Source organism: Pan paniscus, chromosome 12 (genome assembly GCF_029289425.2).
Source record: "Pan paniscus chromosome 12, NHGRI_mPanPan1-v2.0_pri, whole genome shotgun sequence".
NCBI lineage: Eukaryota > Metazoa > Chordata > Mammalia > Primates > Hominidae > Pan > Pan paniscus.
In genome coordinates, this window is record NC_073261.2 from 29,777,623 (window position 1) to 29,790,538 (window position 12,916).

The following is a 12,916-nucleotide window of genomic DNA, read 5'->3' on the forward strand; positions in this document are numbered from 1 at the left end:
TAGTGTGCCTTCAGCCAAGGGTTACTTACCTGAATGTTTCTGAACTCTTTTTCTGTCCCAAAGCACCTGAAGAGTACAACAGCCATAGAAACAGTACAAACTCTTTCAGTTGCCTGTTAATCATATTTTTTAAAAAAGGCAAAAGTGTACATTTCATTCTAAGTATTCTTTTACTTAATGAACAAGTGTCCATTGAAGTGCCAAAATGAGGAAGGTACTGGAAGAGATTAAAAACTCTTTAAAGGCCAGACATGGTGGCTCCTGCCTGTAATCCCAATGACATGGGAGGCTGAGGCAGGAGAATCACTTGAGGCCAGGAGTTCTAGACCAGCCTGGGCAACAGAGCAAAACTCTATTTCTAAAAAAAATTTTTTAAATTATCCAGGCATTGTGGTACAAACCTGTAGTCCCAGCTACTCAGGAGGTTGAGGTAGGAGGATCACTTCAGCTCAGGAGTTCAAGACTTCAGTGAGCTCTGATCAAGCTACTGCATCCCGCTTGGGTGACAGAGACCTTATCTCAAAGAAAAAAATCTATAAAAATCCATTAGATAATAAATGTTGGCCCAAAATTGAAGTCTAGCAGTACACTAGAATATTAATATTTTATGCCATTAGCTTTATTTTTCTGCTTTTTGAAAAAAAATTATTAGTTATACATGTACATGGCTAAAGTGTCCAATAGTTCTACAAAGTTGGTTAAAATAGTCTCCTGTTTTCGTCTCCCCCACCCATTCCCCAGCCCCTATTTTCTTTGCTTTCCCTTCCCCATTTCCTCCTCTTCTGGGACGTTTTAGGTTTCTTAGCTGTAGCTGGCTAGCTGGCAAGTAAAGTAAAAAAACTCCCTGTGAGTTTCTCTATCATTTTTCTGTGTTCTATTTTATTAGTTTTCACTCTAATCATATTAGCTTTATTCTGCTGCTTTCAGTTTGGCTTACTCTTTTTTTTCTAGATTTTTAAGGTGATTGGGTAGATTATTGGTTGGAAGGCTTTCTTCTTTTCTAATATAGTCAGTTTAAAGCTATAACTTTCCCTCTAAGCACCACTTTAGCTGCATTCCATACATTTTGATATGTCGTGTTTTCATTTTCATTCAGATCAAAATACTTCATGATCCTCTTGTAATCTCTTCTTTGACCCATGAGTTATTTAGAAAAGTGTTTAAAATTTTTTACCCATTTGAAGATTTCCAAAATTTTCTTCTTTTGTTGATTTGTAATTTAACTACTTCATAGTCAGAGAATACATACTTTGCATGATTTCAGTCCTTTAAAATTTATCAATACTTGTTTATGACCTAGTGTATGGTCTGTCCTGGACAGTGTTTCATATGTTCTTACAAACAATGGATTCTGTTGTTGTCCAGTAAAGTGCCCTCCCTCCCTTCCCTCCCTTCCCTTCCTTCCCTTCCTTCCCTTCCTTCCCTTCCTTCACTTCCTTCACTTCCTTCACTCCCTTTTCCTCCCTTTCCTTCCCTTTCCCTTTCCCTTTCCCTTCCTTTCCTTTCCTTTCCTTCCACAATCATCTATCTAATCTATCATTCGTCTCTCTAATCTATCTGTCCCTCTAATTTATTTATTTTTTTAGAGATGGAATCTTGCTCTGTCACCCAGGCTAGAGTACAGTGTTGTGATCATAGCTCACTGTAACCTTGAGCTCCTGGGTTCAAGCAATTCTCCCACCTTGACCTCCCAAAGCACTGAAATTACAGGCATGAGCCACCATTCCTGGCCATGGCTAATGTTTTTTTGTTTTTGTTTTTTTAAATTTTTGTCTCGCTATGTGGCAGTGGCTGGTCTTGAACTCCTGGGCTCAAGCAATCTTCCTGCCTTGGCCTCCTGAGTAACTAGAAGTGTCTTACTATAGATACATATTAGATCAAGTTGGTTGATAGTGTTGTTCAGGTCTTCTATATACTTGCTAATTATCTGTCTAGTTTTTTAATCTGTCTAGCTTCTATTCTTAATTTTAAATGCTAGATTATTGTATTGGTGTATCAGTAGTATTTTGGCCTGTAATTTTTCAGCAGCTAGATTTAAAAATGTTTATTTATGCATTGGTTATAAATCGTACAAACTGGCTGGGCATGGTGGCTCATGCCTATAATCCCAGTACTTTGGGAGGCTTAAGTGGGAGGATTGCTTAAGCCCAGGAGCTTGGGATCAGCCTGGGCAACATAGCAAGACCCCATCTGTACAAAAAATAAAAATGTAGCCAGGCATGGTGGTACACACCTGTGGTCCCAACTACTTGAGAGGCTGAGGTGGGAGGATCACTTGAGCCCAGGAATTCCAGGCTGCAGTGAACTATGATCACTCATGCCACTGCACTGAACCTGGGCAACAGAACAAGACTATGTTTCTTCAAAAAAAAAAAAAAAAATCAGACAAACTACTATACGAAAGAAATTGTATGTGTGTGTGTGTGTATGAATAATAGTCCATAAAGTTTGCTTGTAAGTCAATAAATATTTATAAGCAAATAATTTGCTTGGAATTCAATAAATATTTTTACAAGCCTCTGCCCACTGAAACTTATCGAGAAGGACAAGAAAGAAAACCCCGAAATATGTAATATGTTAGGTGGATGTTAGGTAATAATGAGTGCTGTAGAGGATAAATCAGTAAATAAGAAAAGAGGCTTGGGGTTGCCCAGGGAGGGTGGGCAGGACATTTGGGCAAAAGCCTGAGGGATGTAAGAGTTGGACAATCCAGGCAGAGGAACTATATGTGCAAAGGCCCTGTGGCAAGATCATTGCTTGGCACATTTGCCAAGCAGCAAGGAGAGGCCTGTATGGCTTGAATAGAGAAGGTGGGAGACTCAGTAGCAGGAGGCAGTCAGAGAAGGGTGGAGTGGGCCGGATCACGTAGGATGCTACAGGCCATTGCAAGAACTTGGCTTTTACTCTAAGTCACCAGGGCTGGCAAACTTTTTTTAAAGGACCAATAATAAATATTTTAGGCTTTAGGAGTCATACAGTCTCTGTTGGAATTGTTCAGCTCTGCCATTTTAGCCTGAAAACAGCCATAAACAATACATGAACGAATGGGATTGTGTTTCAATAACGTTTGACTTGAGGATAACAGGCAGCGGATCTGTTTTGCCAAACCTGACCCCAATTTAGATGGAAAGTCATTTGAGAGTTTTTAATAGAGAAGACACTTTATTAACCCTCTTTTTAAAAAAGTATTTTAAAAGACTTTTTGTTCTGAAATAATTTTAGATTTACAGAAAGTTGCAGAAATTATAGAGGGTATCTCCTTCACTCAGCTTGCTCTGATGTTAACAACGTATGTAGCCATATTATAGTTATCAAAACCAGGAAATTAACACTGATATAATACTCAACCAAACTATAGACTTTATTTGAGTTTCCTGTTTTTCCGCCTGGGTTCGCCTTTCTGTTCCAGCATGCACTATGGAACACCACATTGCAGTTAGCGGTTCTCATGCCTTAGCTTCCTCCTGTCCATGTTTGTGTCTTTCATGAACTTGGACATTTTTGATGGGCACTGGTCAGTTATTTTGTAAAATGTCTCAATTTGGATTTATCTGATATTTTCTCATGATTATATTTTGGCTATGCATTTTGGGCAAGAATAATATGACTTGCCTTTTTAAAAAGGATCCTGCTGTCTGCTTTGGTAAGGGCAAAAGAAAGGAGACTACTTAGAAAGCTGTTGCCATAATCGAGGTGAGGCTTGGACTGGGAGACTGTTCATGGAGGTGATCAGAGATGGGTAAATTATGAACATGTTTTTAACTAAATGGGTTCTAATAAAAAATGAGAACCATTGCTATAGCATCAACATGCTATTAAGGACAAAGCTCCAATTAATGAACTTAAAATAGCCCTTTTAATGTTTTCTGTTTAGTTTTGTACATTTGAATAGAAATATGTATCAAATTTAGGCTTAAATGTCAAGTCTTCAGAGAGATTTTCTCTGAATGTAATGTTTAAGTAGGTCATCTCTGTTTTTCCTCTATTATTGCATTCTATTTTTATAACAATATTCAGTTATATATACACATACATATGTGTACATATTTTTGTTTGTTTGCTTATGAACTACTTCTGTCACCAGTTTTAAGTTCTACAAACAGAGATCTTCTTTATTTACCAACCTATACTCAGAACTTGATAATATGGATACAGTGGATCCATGTATGTATCCAGTATGGATACAGTGTATATATCCATCCGTTTCTTTTCTCCACATTCTTCCTAATACTTGTTATCTTTTGTCTTTTTGACAGTTAGCCATCCTGACAGATGTGATGATATCTGATTGTGGTTTTAATTTGCATTTCCCTAATGATTAGCAGTGTTGAGGATTTTTCATATATCTGTTGGCCATTTGTATGTCGTCTTTTGGGAAATGTCTGTTCAGGTCCCTTGGCTATTTTTTCAGTGTTTTTTCTTACTCTTGAGCTGTTTGAGTTCCTTATATATTTTGGATATTAACTGTTTATCAGATGTGCAGCATGCATATATTTTCTCCTAACCCATAGGTTGTCAGGCATGCTGCTAATTATTTCCTTTGCCATGTAGAAGAGTTTTAGTTAGATGTGATCCTATTTGTCTATTTTTGTTCTTGTTGCCTGAGCTTTTGGGGTCATATCCAAAAAACCATTGCCCAGGCCAATGTCATGTAGTTTTTCCCTTATGTTTTCTTCTGGTAGTTTTAGAGTCTTCTTTTGTTTTCAATCCATTTTGAGTTTATCTGTATATTTCACGTGAGTTGAAGGTCCACTTTCATTCATCTGTATGTGGATATCCAGTTTTCTCAGCACCATTTACTAAAGAAACTTTTTTCATTGAGTGTTCTTGGCACCTTTGCTGAAAATCAATTGAGCATACATACATGAGTTCATTTCTAGGCTCTATATTCTGTTCCATTGGCCAGTGTGTCTGTTTTTTAAAAATCAATACCATACTGTTTACATTATTATAGCTTCATAGTATAGTTTGAAATAATAAAGTGTGTTGCCTCCAGCTTTATTGTTTTTCCTCATGATTACCTTGGCTATTTGTTGTGTGTGTGTGTGTGCATGTGTGTGTGTGTGTGTGTGGTTATATATGAATTTTAGGATTTTTTTCCCATTTCTGAGAAAAATGTCATTAAATTTTTTGATAGGGATTACATTGAATCTGTAGATCACTTTGGGTAATATGGACATTTAAATGATATTAATTCTTCCAATCCATGAGCAAAGATATCTATTTATTTGTGTGTTCTTCAAATTATTTCATCAACATTTTATAATTTTTGGTGTCTAGTTCTTTCACTTCCTTGGTTAAATTTTTTCCTAAGTATTTTTTTGGTAGCCATTGTAAATGGGATTGTTCTCTTGATTTCTTTTTCAGATAGTTCATTGTTAGTATATAGAAATGCTACCTATGTTTGTATATTGATTTTGTATCCACAACTTTACAGTATTTATTACTTCTAACAGTTTTTTAGTGGAATCATTAGGGTTTTCTGTATGATAAGATCATGTCATCAGCAAACAGTGACAATTTCACTTCTTTTTCTATTTAGATACCTTTTATTTCTTTATCTTGGCTAATTACTGTGTCAGGGACTTCTAGTATTATGTTGAATAGAAGTTGTGAGAGTGTGCTTCCCTGTCTTGTTCCAGATATTCAAGGAAAAGCTTTAATTTTTCACCACGCAGTGTAACATTAGCTGTTGGTCTCTCATATATATGGCTTTCTTGTGTTGAGGTGCATTCCTTCTGTACCTGAGTTGGTGAGAACTTTTTCACCATGAAAGCATGTTGAATTTTGTCCAGTGCATTTTTTGCATCTAATGAGATGATCGTATGGTTTCTGTCCTTTATTTTGTAATGTGAGTTATCACATTCATTGATTTGCATATGTTGGACCATTCTTGGATCCCAGGGATAAGTCCCACTTGATCATGGTGAATGATCCTTTTAATATGTAGTTGAATGCTAGTATTTTGTTGAGGATTTTTGCATGTATGTTCATCACAAATACTGGCCTGTAATTTTCTTTTCTTGTAATGGCCTTGTATGGCTTTGGTGTCAGACTGGCACTGGCCTCATTAAGAAGAGTTTGGAAGCACTCCCTCCTCTTCCACATTTTTGAAATAGTTTGAGAAGGATTGGTATTTGTTCTTCTTCCCTCCTAGAACTTGCTTTTGTTAAATTTGTAATTTATGTAAAGTGACACAAATTACAGTTGTTTAAGTGAATCTTTTACTAGATACATGAACTAGAAGGCAACATAGGATTTTGTGTAGTAGTACACGTGGATTACTTTGTTTTGTAAATTTGATTACACATTACATAACAAATCTATGTTCACATAAGCTTATTCTTCTTGGTTCCCGTTTTGGACGGCCAGGGACCTGGAACTGGTCTTACTCACCTTTGTATTCCTGTTTCCTTAGGTGGACAAATCACTGCCCTTCATTAAATGCTTATCAAATTGAATGTCAGGTTGTTAAACACAGTAAAGTTCATAAAAACCATGCTTGTTCATATTCTCCAAAATTGTAGATTGATGAGTGGTTAAATACTCATTGGTCAAATTTGTGAATGATAATTTATTTAAAAAGAAATCACTAATGTTTGGGCTTCTATAGAGGAAGGACAGAGAGTTTTGAGCTATATTCCAATTGTGTCTCCACAGTTTGTTAAGACTTTGAAGGATTTGATCTCATGAAGCCCATGAGTTGTTACACATGAGTTGTTAGACTTAACAACAAAAATTAGAATTACTTTCAATTACAGAAATTAAAATAATTTTTGGTGTCTAGTTCTTTCACTTCCTTGGTTAAATTTTTTCCTAAGTATTTTTTTGGTAGCTATTGTAAATGGGATTGTTCTCTTGATTTCTTTTTCAGATAGTCATTGTTAGTATGTAGAAATGCTACCGATGTTTGTATATTGTTTTCCAGAAAGCCTGTTATAAAAACTTTTTATAATTTGATGGTTTTGTAATTTCCAGGATTAAGCTATACCTTTTTTGTTTGTTTTTCTCAAGTATTAAGTGCTCTGACAGTCTTTATAACATAGATTATATTTTATATATCATTGAGTCTTTTAACAATTGAGCATTTTTATAAGTTATCGCTGTATTTAAAATTGATGGGTAGGTGTATTAGTCCATTTTCATGCTGCTGATAAAGACATACCCAAGACTAGGTAATTTATAAAGAAAAATGGACTCACAGTTCCACATGGCTGGAAAGGCCTCACAATCATGGCAGAAGGCGAAAGGCATGTCTTACATGGCAACAGACGAGAGAAAATGAGAATCAAGTGAAAGGGGGAAACCCCTTATAAAACCATGAGATCTTATAAGCCTTATTCACTATCACAAGAACAGTATGGGGGAAACTGCCCCCATGATTCAGTTATCTCCACAGGGTCCCTCCCAGAACACATGGGAATTATGGGAGCTACAATTCAAGATGAGACTTGGGTGGGGACACAGCCAAACCATATCAATAGGGCTCTGGCTGGCTCAAAAATGTGGCCATGGCCCTGTAACCCAGCCTGCCATGTCCCTGGCCTGGTTGTCCCTTGGGCTTCCTGGGGTCCTTGAAGGGGCAAGGATCTGGAGTTAGGAGGAGGATGATGTCTGGACACACACACCGGAGAAATAATGCTCATAATTATTTACATTTGCCCATCACCTGTGCTCCACCCTGTTCGTCAGTCCTTACAGCTATCCTAGAAAGTGGTTTCACTTTGACCCAATTTCACGGTCTTTGACATAGCATCAGAGACAGACTCCGTTTACCTCTTAGAGGAGAAAAGCTAATGATGTTTATCTCTGTTAGACCCCTGGGAGCCAGAGCCCTGGAACAAGCCAATTCTTACTGTTGAACATCACCTCTTCCAGGCAGCCTCTTCTGTTGCTTCTACCCTCCATGCTGGGTTAGGTCTGAACTTGGTTGAAAATGTCTGTTTAAAACATGCCTGCCATGCTTAGACTTGTTCACTGCAGTGCAGCCTGGCCTAGAGTAGGCATTCAGTAAATGTTTGTGAAATGTGAATATGTGATTCATTAAATCAATAAAGAAAATAAAGAAAAATTAATAAGTATTAGAATTTTGACTTGTTCATAATTAAAAAATATGCAGATCTGATAAATGTTTATTTCTAACTGATTGAAGTGCTCTTGATTCAGTTCTCAGTGTCAGTGTAATATTAATATGGTGTAATAATAGCAGTTTTTTATTACATAGTTTTATCATTTAATCTCATAATCTGTAAGTTATTTCCTCTTTTTCATAGAATAGGTTGAAACTCAGAGAAATGACTTTAGAGTATACAGTTCAGTAGCTACAGAGGCAAACCTTGAACCTAGGTTTTATGATTCCAAGTAGAAAAATCTTTCTTCATATCGTGCAGCATCTGTCACTAATGCTATTCACAATAGTTTGGATGTTTTGATAGAAGTAGAAGTAGTTTTTGTGTTCAGTTTTCCTAGTGAATGCAACACAGACAATTAAAATAATAAAAACTTCACTATCTGCTTATTAGCAAGTGCTCAGTGACATTCAGTAGTACAATAGAACAATACAGAAATGCAAATTTAATAAATTGTCTAAAAATTTAATGTATGGTTTTAATGAATGTTTTTATCATTCATTTAATTTCGAGTTCAGTATTAACAGTTAAATAAAAATATAAAAACTTGAATATAGATACATTTTTTTTCTTTCCCAGACAGATATTGATTATGTACATGGTGTTGTAGCCAACCTGGAGAAAGAGTAAGTTCTTCTTAATTATAAACATAAAAATATTTTGGTTACTGTTATCTCTTGAGTTTCTTGCTAAAAGAAAATGCCTTCCTTGATAGTTCATTTCTCTGTGGAGTTCATTGTTTATTAGATCACCTCTGATTGGTATTTGATATTGTCATAAAGTAGGTGCATATATATCCAGTTATGTGATGGGATAAATTGGTGTATTTCATTATAGAAAAGACTTGAATGTCCTATGTATGTAACACTATTAAATAACAGTCTTTAATCTTGAAGACAGTGAATACAGAGAGAGTCATATGAGAGTGAATACAGAGAGAGTCATATGAGATTAAATCTTTCACACTGTATTTACCAGGCAAAATCTTCCTGCTCTCAGGGTAGATATTTAACGTAGTAATTTCAGACCTCAATTTTAAGCTATGTCTTAATCTGTTCTATTCTGCAAAGATTGAGTAGCAGTTTACTATGAGCGAGGCACATGGTAGGTAACAGAGGGAAAGCTTAGTAAGTTTCAGATATTATTTTTTATAATATTGCCTTAATAGTTTCAATAGTGTAATAAAATTAGTCTTGCTATGAATTTCTTCATTAAATTGTATCTGTTTTTTGTCCCTAAAAGATATACCTTCTACTTAAAAAGAAAAGACAAAAAAGAAGCAACAATCATTTGCTAACCCTACATTTAAAATAATGTGGCTCCTTGTCTATCAAAATGTTAAAATTGAATATTTAAAAACATTATAGTTCAGGATTAAATTGTTATTTGTTTGGTTTTCCTGAAGTGCTGAGTTTCTTGGAAGTCCTTATAGAAATAAAATTTGGCATAGACTTCTTAAGGAACAGGGCAGTAATGATTGGTCCCCTTTCCCACTGACCTCAGGGGCAAGTCTGTGGGCTTATGCAAGGATTCTGGTGATTTACATCTTCCTTAGTGTGTAGAAAACCAAGCTCAGACAAAAAGTACAGTTAAACACTAAGAACATTTGTGCAAAGGCAGGCAGTTGCACTAGCATTTTGTGGAGATTTGCAAAAATGAATCAAGGGAGAATGCAAATGCAAAAGAAATTACAATTCAGTCAGTACAGACTAATTAAAAACTTTAGAAAGGGTTCTTAACCTCAGCCCAATGGACATTTTGGGCCAGATAATTTTTTGTTGTGGGGGCTGCCATATGCATTGTAGAATGTGGGGCAGGATCCCTAATGTCTACCCACTAGGCGTCAGTAGTACTGATCACAGTTGTGGCAACCAGAACGTCTTCAGACATTGCTAAATGTCTTCCAGAGGGACAGAATCACCCCCAGTTGAGAAACACTGTTTGAGAATGACATGTGGTCTGTAACCCACAAGCAAAGCTTCTTGAAGATGTAAGAGCTTTGGTTTTTGCAAAAATATATGTATTTAAAGACACATACATACTTATTTGTTTTTCTTCAATTTTCTATTTTCTGTGAGACCTTGATTTTTTTTTTTAATTCAGATACATTTTAGGAACGTTAATGCCTGCAGTTGGCTTAGGATTTCTATGCTACTTTAATAAGAGCAGTATTTTATAGTTTTTAAAGCATTACTTTAAAAAAAAACTTTTGCTATTGGAAAAAACTGTATTTTCTGTAAATGAAATCAGTGATGAGCTGCTCCTTTTAACACCTTGCGGCCATAACATTATACGTTGCTACAAATGATTACTGATGTGTTTTATGTTAAACACAGTGTATTGAGCTTTAAGATAAATAAAATCCCACAGAACTTAAGTAACTCAGCTAACCTTTCTCATAATAGATTTTCTAAAGAAATCAGTTCTGGCTTGGTGGAAGTCATATCACCCCCTGAAAGCTATTATCCTGACTTGACAAACCTAAAGGAGACATTTGGAGACTCCAAAGAAAGAGTAAGGTGAGCATGTGCCGTTTAAAATCCTCCACACTTGTGAGTGTAAATATTTAATACATGTAGTTTTTATTTATCGAAGCTGAAAACATTTTAGAGTTGAATTTGGTAAAATATTCTAGGTAAGTCTCATTAAGTCCAGGACAGCTTGGAAATAATGTGGAGTTTTCTTAGAATATGTAAAAACTTAATATCAGCTTTTATTTTACTGTGTTTTCTTAAACTAGCTTTTAGATCCACTTCTCTTATGTGTTTCTGTAGGCTACCAGGAATTCACTGACAGGGTTTAATACTGTAAACTTAAATATGAATTTTTTAAAGCACTCAGTACCTATTTGTGAACTTTGATCTGCGTGCAAACAGTCCTAGGCACCAGAGTAGGGACCCTAAAAGTGTAATTTTTGAAGCACTCGTTTGATGAAACATTAAGATATTACTGAAAAAAGGGTCTGTGCTCAAGGAAGTTTGGAAAAATATGTATTAAGAATTTTTTTTCCAATAAATGTCTTTACTGTTGGATATTTTTGTGCCTCTTATGAATTAATATGTTTCTAGAAGGGGAACATGTATACATACTTACTTGATATTAGACTCATTTTTTTCCTCAGGACAGCTTGAGAATTAGTGTTCTTGGGAATACATTTTGATAAAGTCTTCATTAGAGGAAAGTGAATTTTCTTTGACTCTTCGTCCTAAGTGAGTGTGTGTGTGTGTGTGTACACATATACATAGATGACATGTTATGTAGACATTTGACGTTTATACATTTAATCTTATTTTACTAAATTTGAGTCTGATTCCTAACTTACTTTTTGAAAATGTTTATTTCAGATGGAGAACAAAGCAAAACCTAGATTACTGTTTTCTAATGATGTATGCTCAAGAAAAGGGCATATATTACATTCAGGTAAGTGTGGTTTTTCCTTTGTTTTTCACGCTTGTAAAGAAAAAGTGTTATCAAGGGTATGTTTTCATTAAAACAGGAAGTTTTGAAAGTGCAAACCCTCTGAGATCTGACAAATCATAACTACCTCAGAGCAGAGGGGTCTCCATGGTAACTGAGCATGTGGGCTCTGATGTTTCTCCACTGAGTAGGGAAGCCAGCCCTCCACTTAGCGGGGGACCTGCAACTCACTTATCTTTTTCCTCTTTTTCTCCCATTCCCCCATCTTCTCTCCCCTTTTCCCTCTCTCCACTGTCAAGAAGAACTAAGATGTCATTATTTGGCAGATTTTAAAGAGGAATTTTCTTGCAATTTTTCTTTAGTGGTCTTACAATGAACTAATTTTTTTTTGTAGGCCACAATACTGTTACCACTATTTTGAAGATAATAAAATTGACATTTAATTCTAACAGTCCAATTATTTTTAGCAGCACAACAGTCCAATTTTTACCAAGAACACAATATGTCATGGGATTACAGACACGAGCTGCTGCACCTGACATATGTAGCATGTTTTAAAATTAGGAAGTATGAGGCCTCCAATTGTGTTCCCTTTTTTTAAAGACTATTTTGGCTGTTTAGGGTCACTTGAGACTCCATATAAATTTGAGGAGGATTTTTTTCTATTTCTGTAAAAAATGCCTTGGGAATTTTGGTAGGGATTGTATTGAATCTGTAGATCGCTGTAGGTAGTGTGGACATTTTAATATTATTAAGTCTTCCAATACATGAGCACAGGATGTCTTTGCATTTATTTGTATCTTCTTTGATTTCTTTTAGAAATGTTTTGTAGAAAAATTTTCCACCTCCCCAGTTAGGTTTATTCCTAAGTATTTTATCTTTTTTGATACTACAGTAAATGGGATTGTTTTCTTGATTTTTTTTTTTGGATTGGTCATTGTTAGTATACAAAAATACAACTATTTTTGTGTGTTGATTTTGTATCCTGAAACTTTGCTGAAATCATTTATTACTTGTAGTTTTTGGTGGATTCTTTAGGTTTTTCTACATATAAGATCATTTCATCTGCAAATAATGATAATTTTACTTCTTCTTTTCCGGTTTGGGTACCTTTTACTTTTTTTACTTGTTTAATTGTTCTAGTTAGGATTTCCAGCACTATGTTGACTAGTAGTGGTGAAAGTGGGACTCCTTGCCCTGCTTCTAATCTTAGAGGGAAAGCTTTCATTTGTTTGCTGCCAAGTGTGATATTACCGATGGGCTTTTCATATATTACCTTTATTTTGTTGAATAAGTTTTTTTCTATTTCTAGTTCGTCACATTTTTTTTAATCAAGAAAGTGTCTTGAATTTTGTCAAATGCTTTTCCAT

At 35.4% G+C, this 12,916-nt stretch overlaps 1 protein-coding gene across 4 annotated transcripts in view; it reads left to right on the forward strand.

The window, feature by feature from the left end:
* MGAT4A (alpha-1,3-mannosyl-glycoprotein 4-beta-N-acetylglucosaminyltransferase A) overlaps window positions 1–12,916 on the forward strand; it is a 119,537-nt gene that overhangs the window by 71,653 nt on the left and 34,968 nt on the right. For all 4 annotated transcript variants that reach the window (XM_034953693.2, XM_034953694.3, XM_055107625.2 and 1 more), the window contains exons 6-8: window positions 8,709–8,755; window positions 10,535–10,648; window positions 11,474–11,549. In XM_034953693.2, coding sequence (XP_034809584.1) covers window positions 8,709–8,755; window positions 10,535–10,648; window positions 11,474–11,549 — 237 coding nt within the window. The remainder of the gene's footprint in view (window positions 1–8,708; window positions 8,756–10,534; window positions 10,649–11,473; window positions 11,550–12,916) is intronic.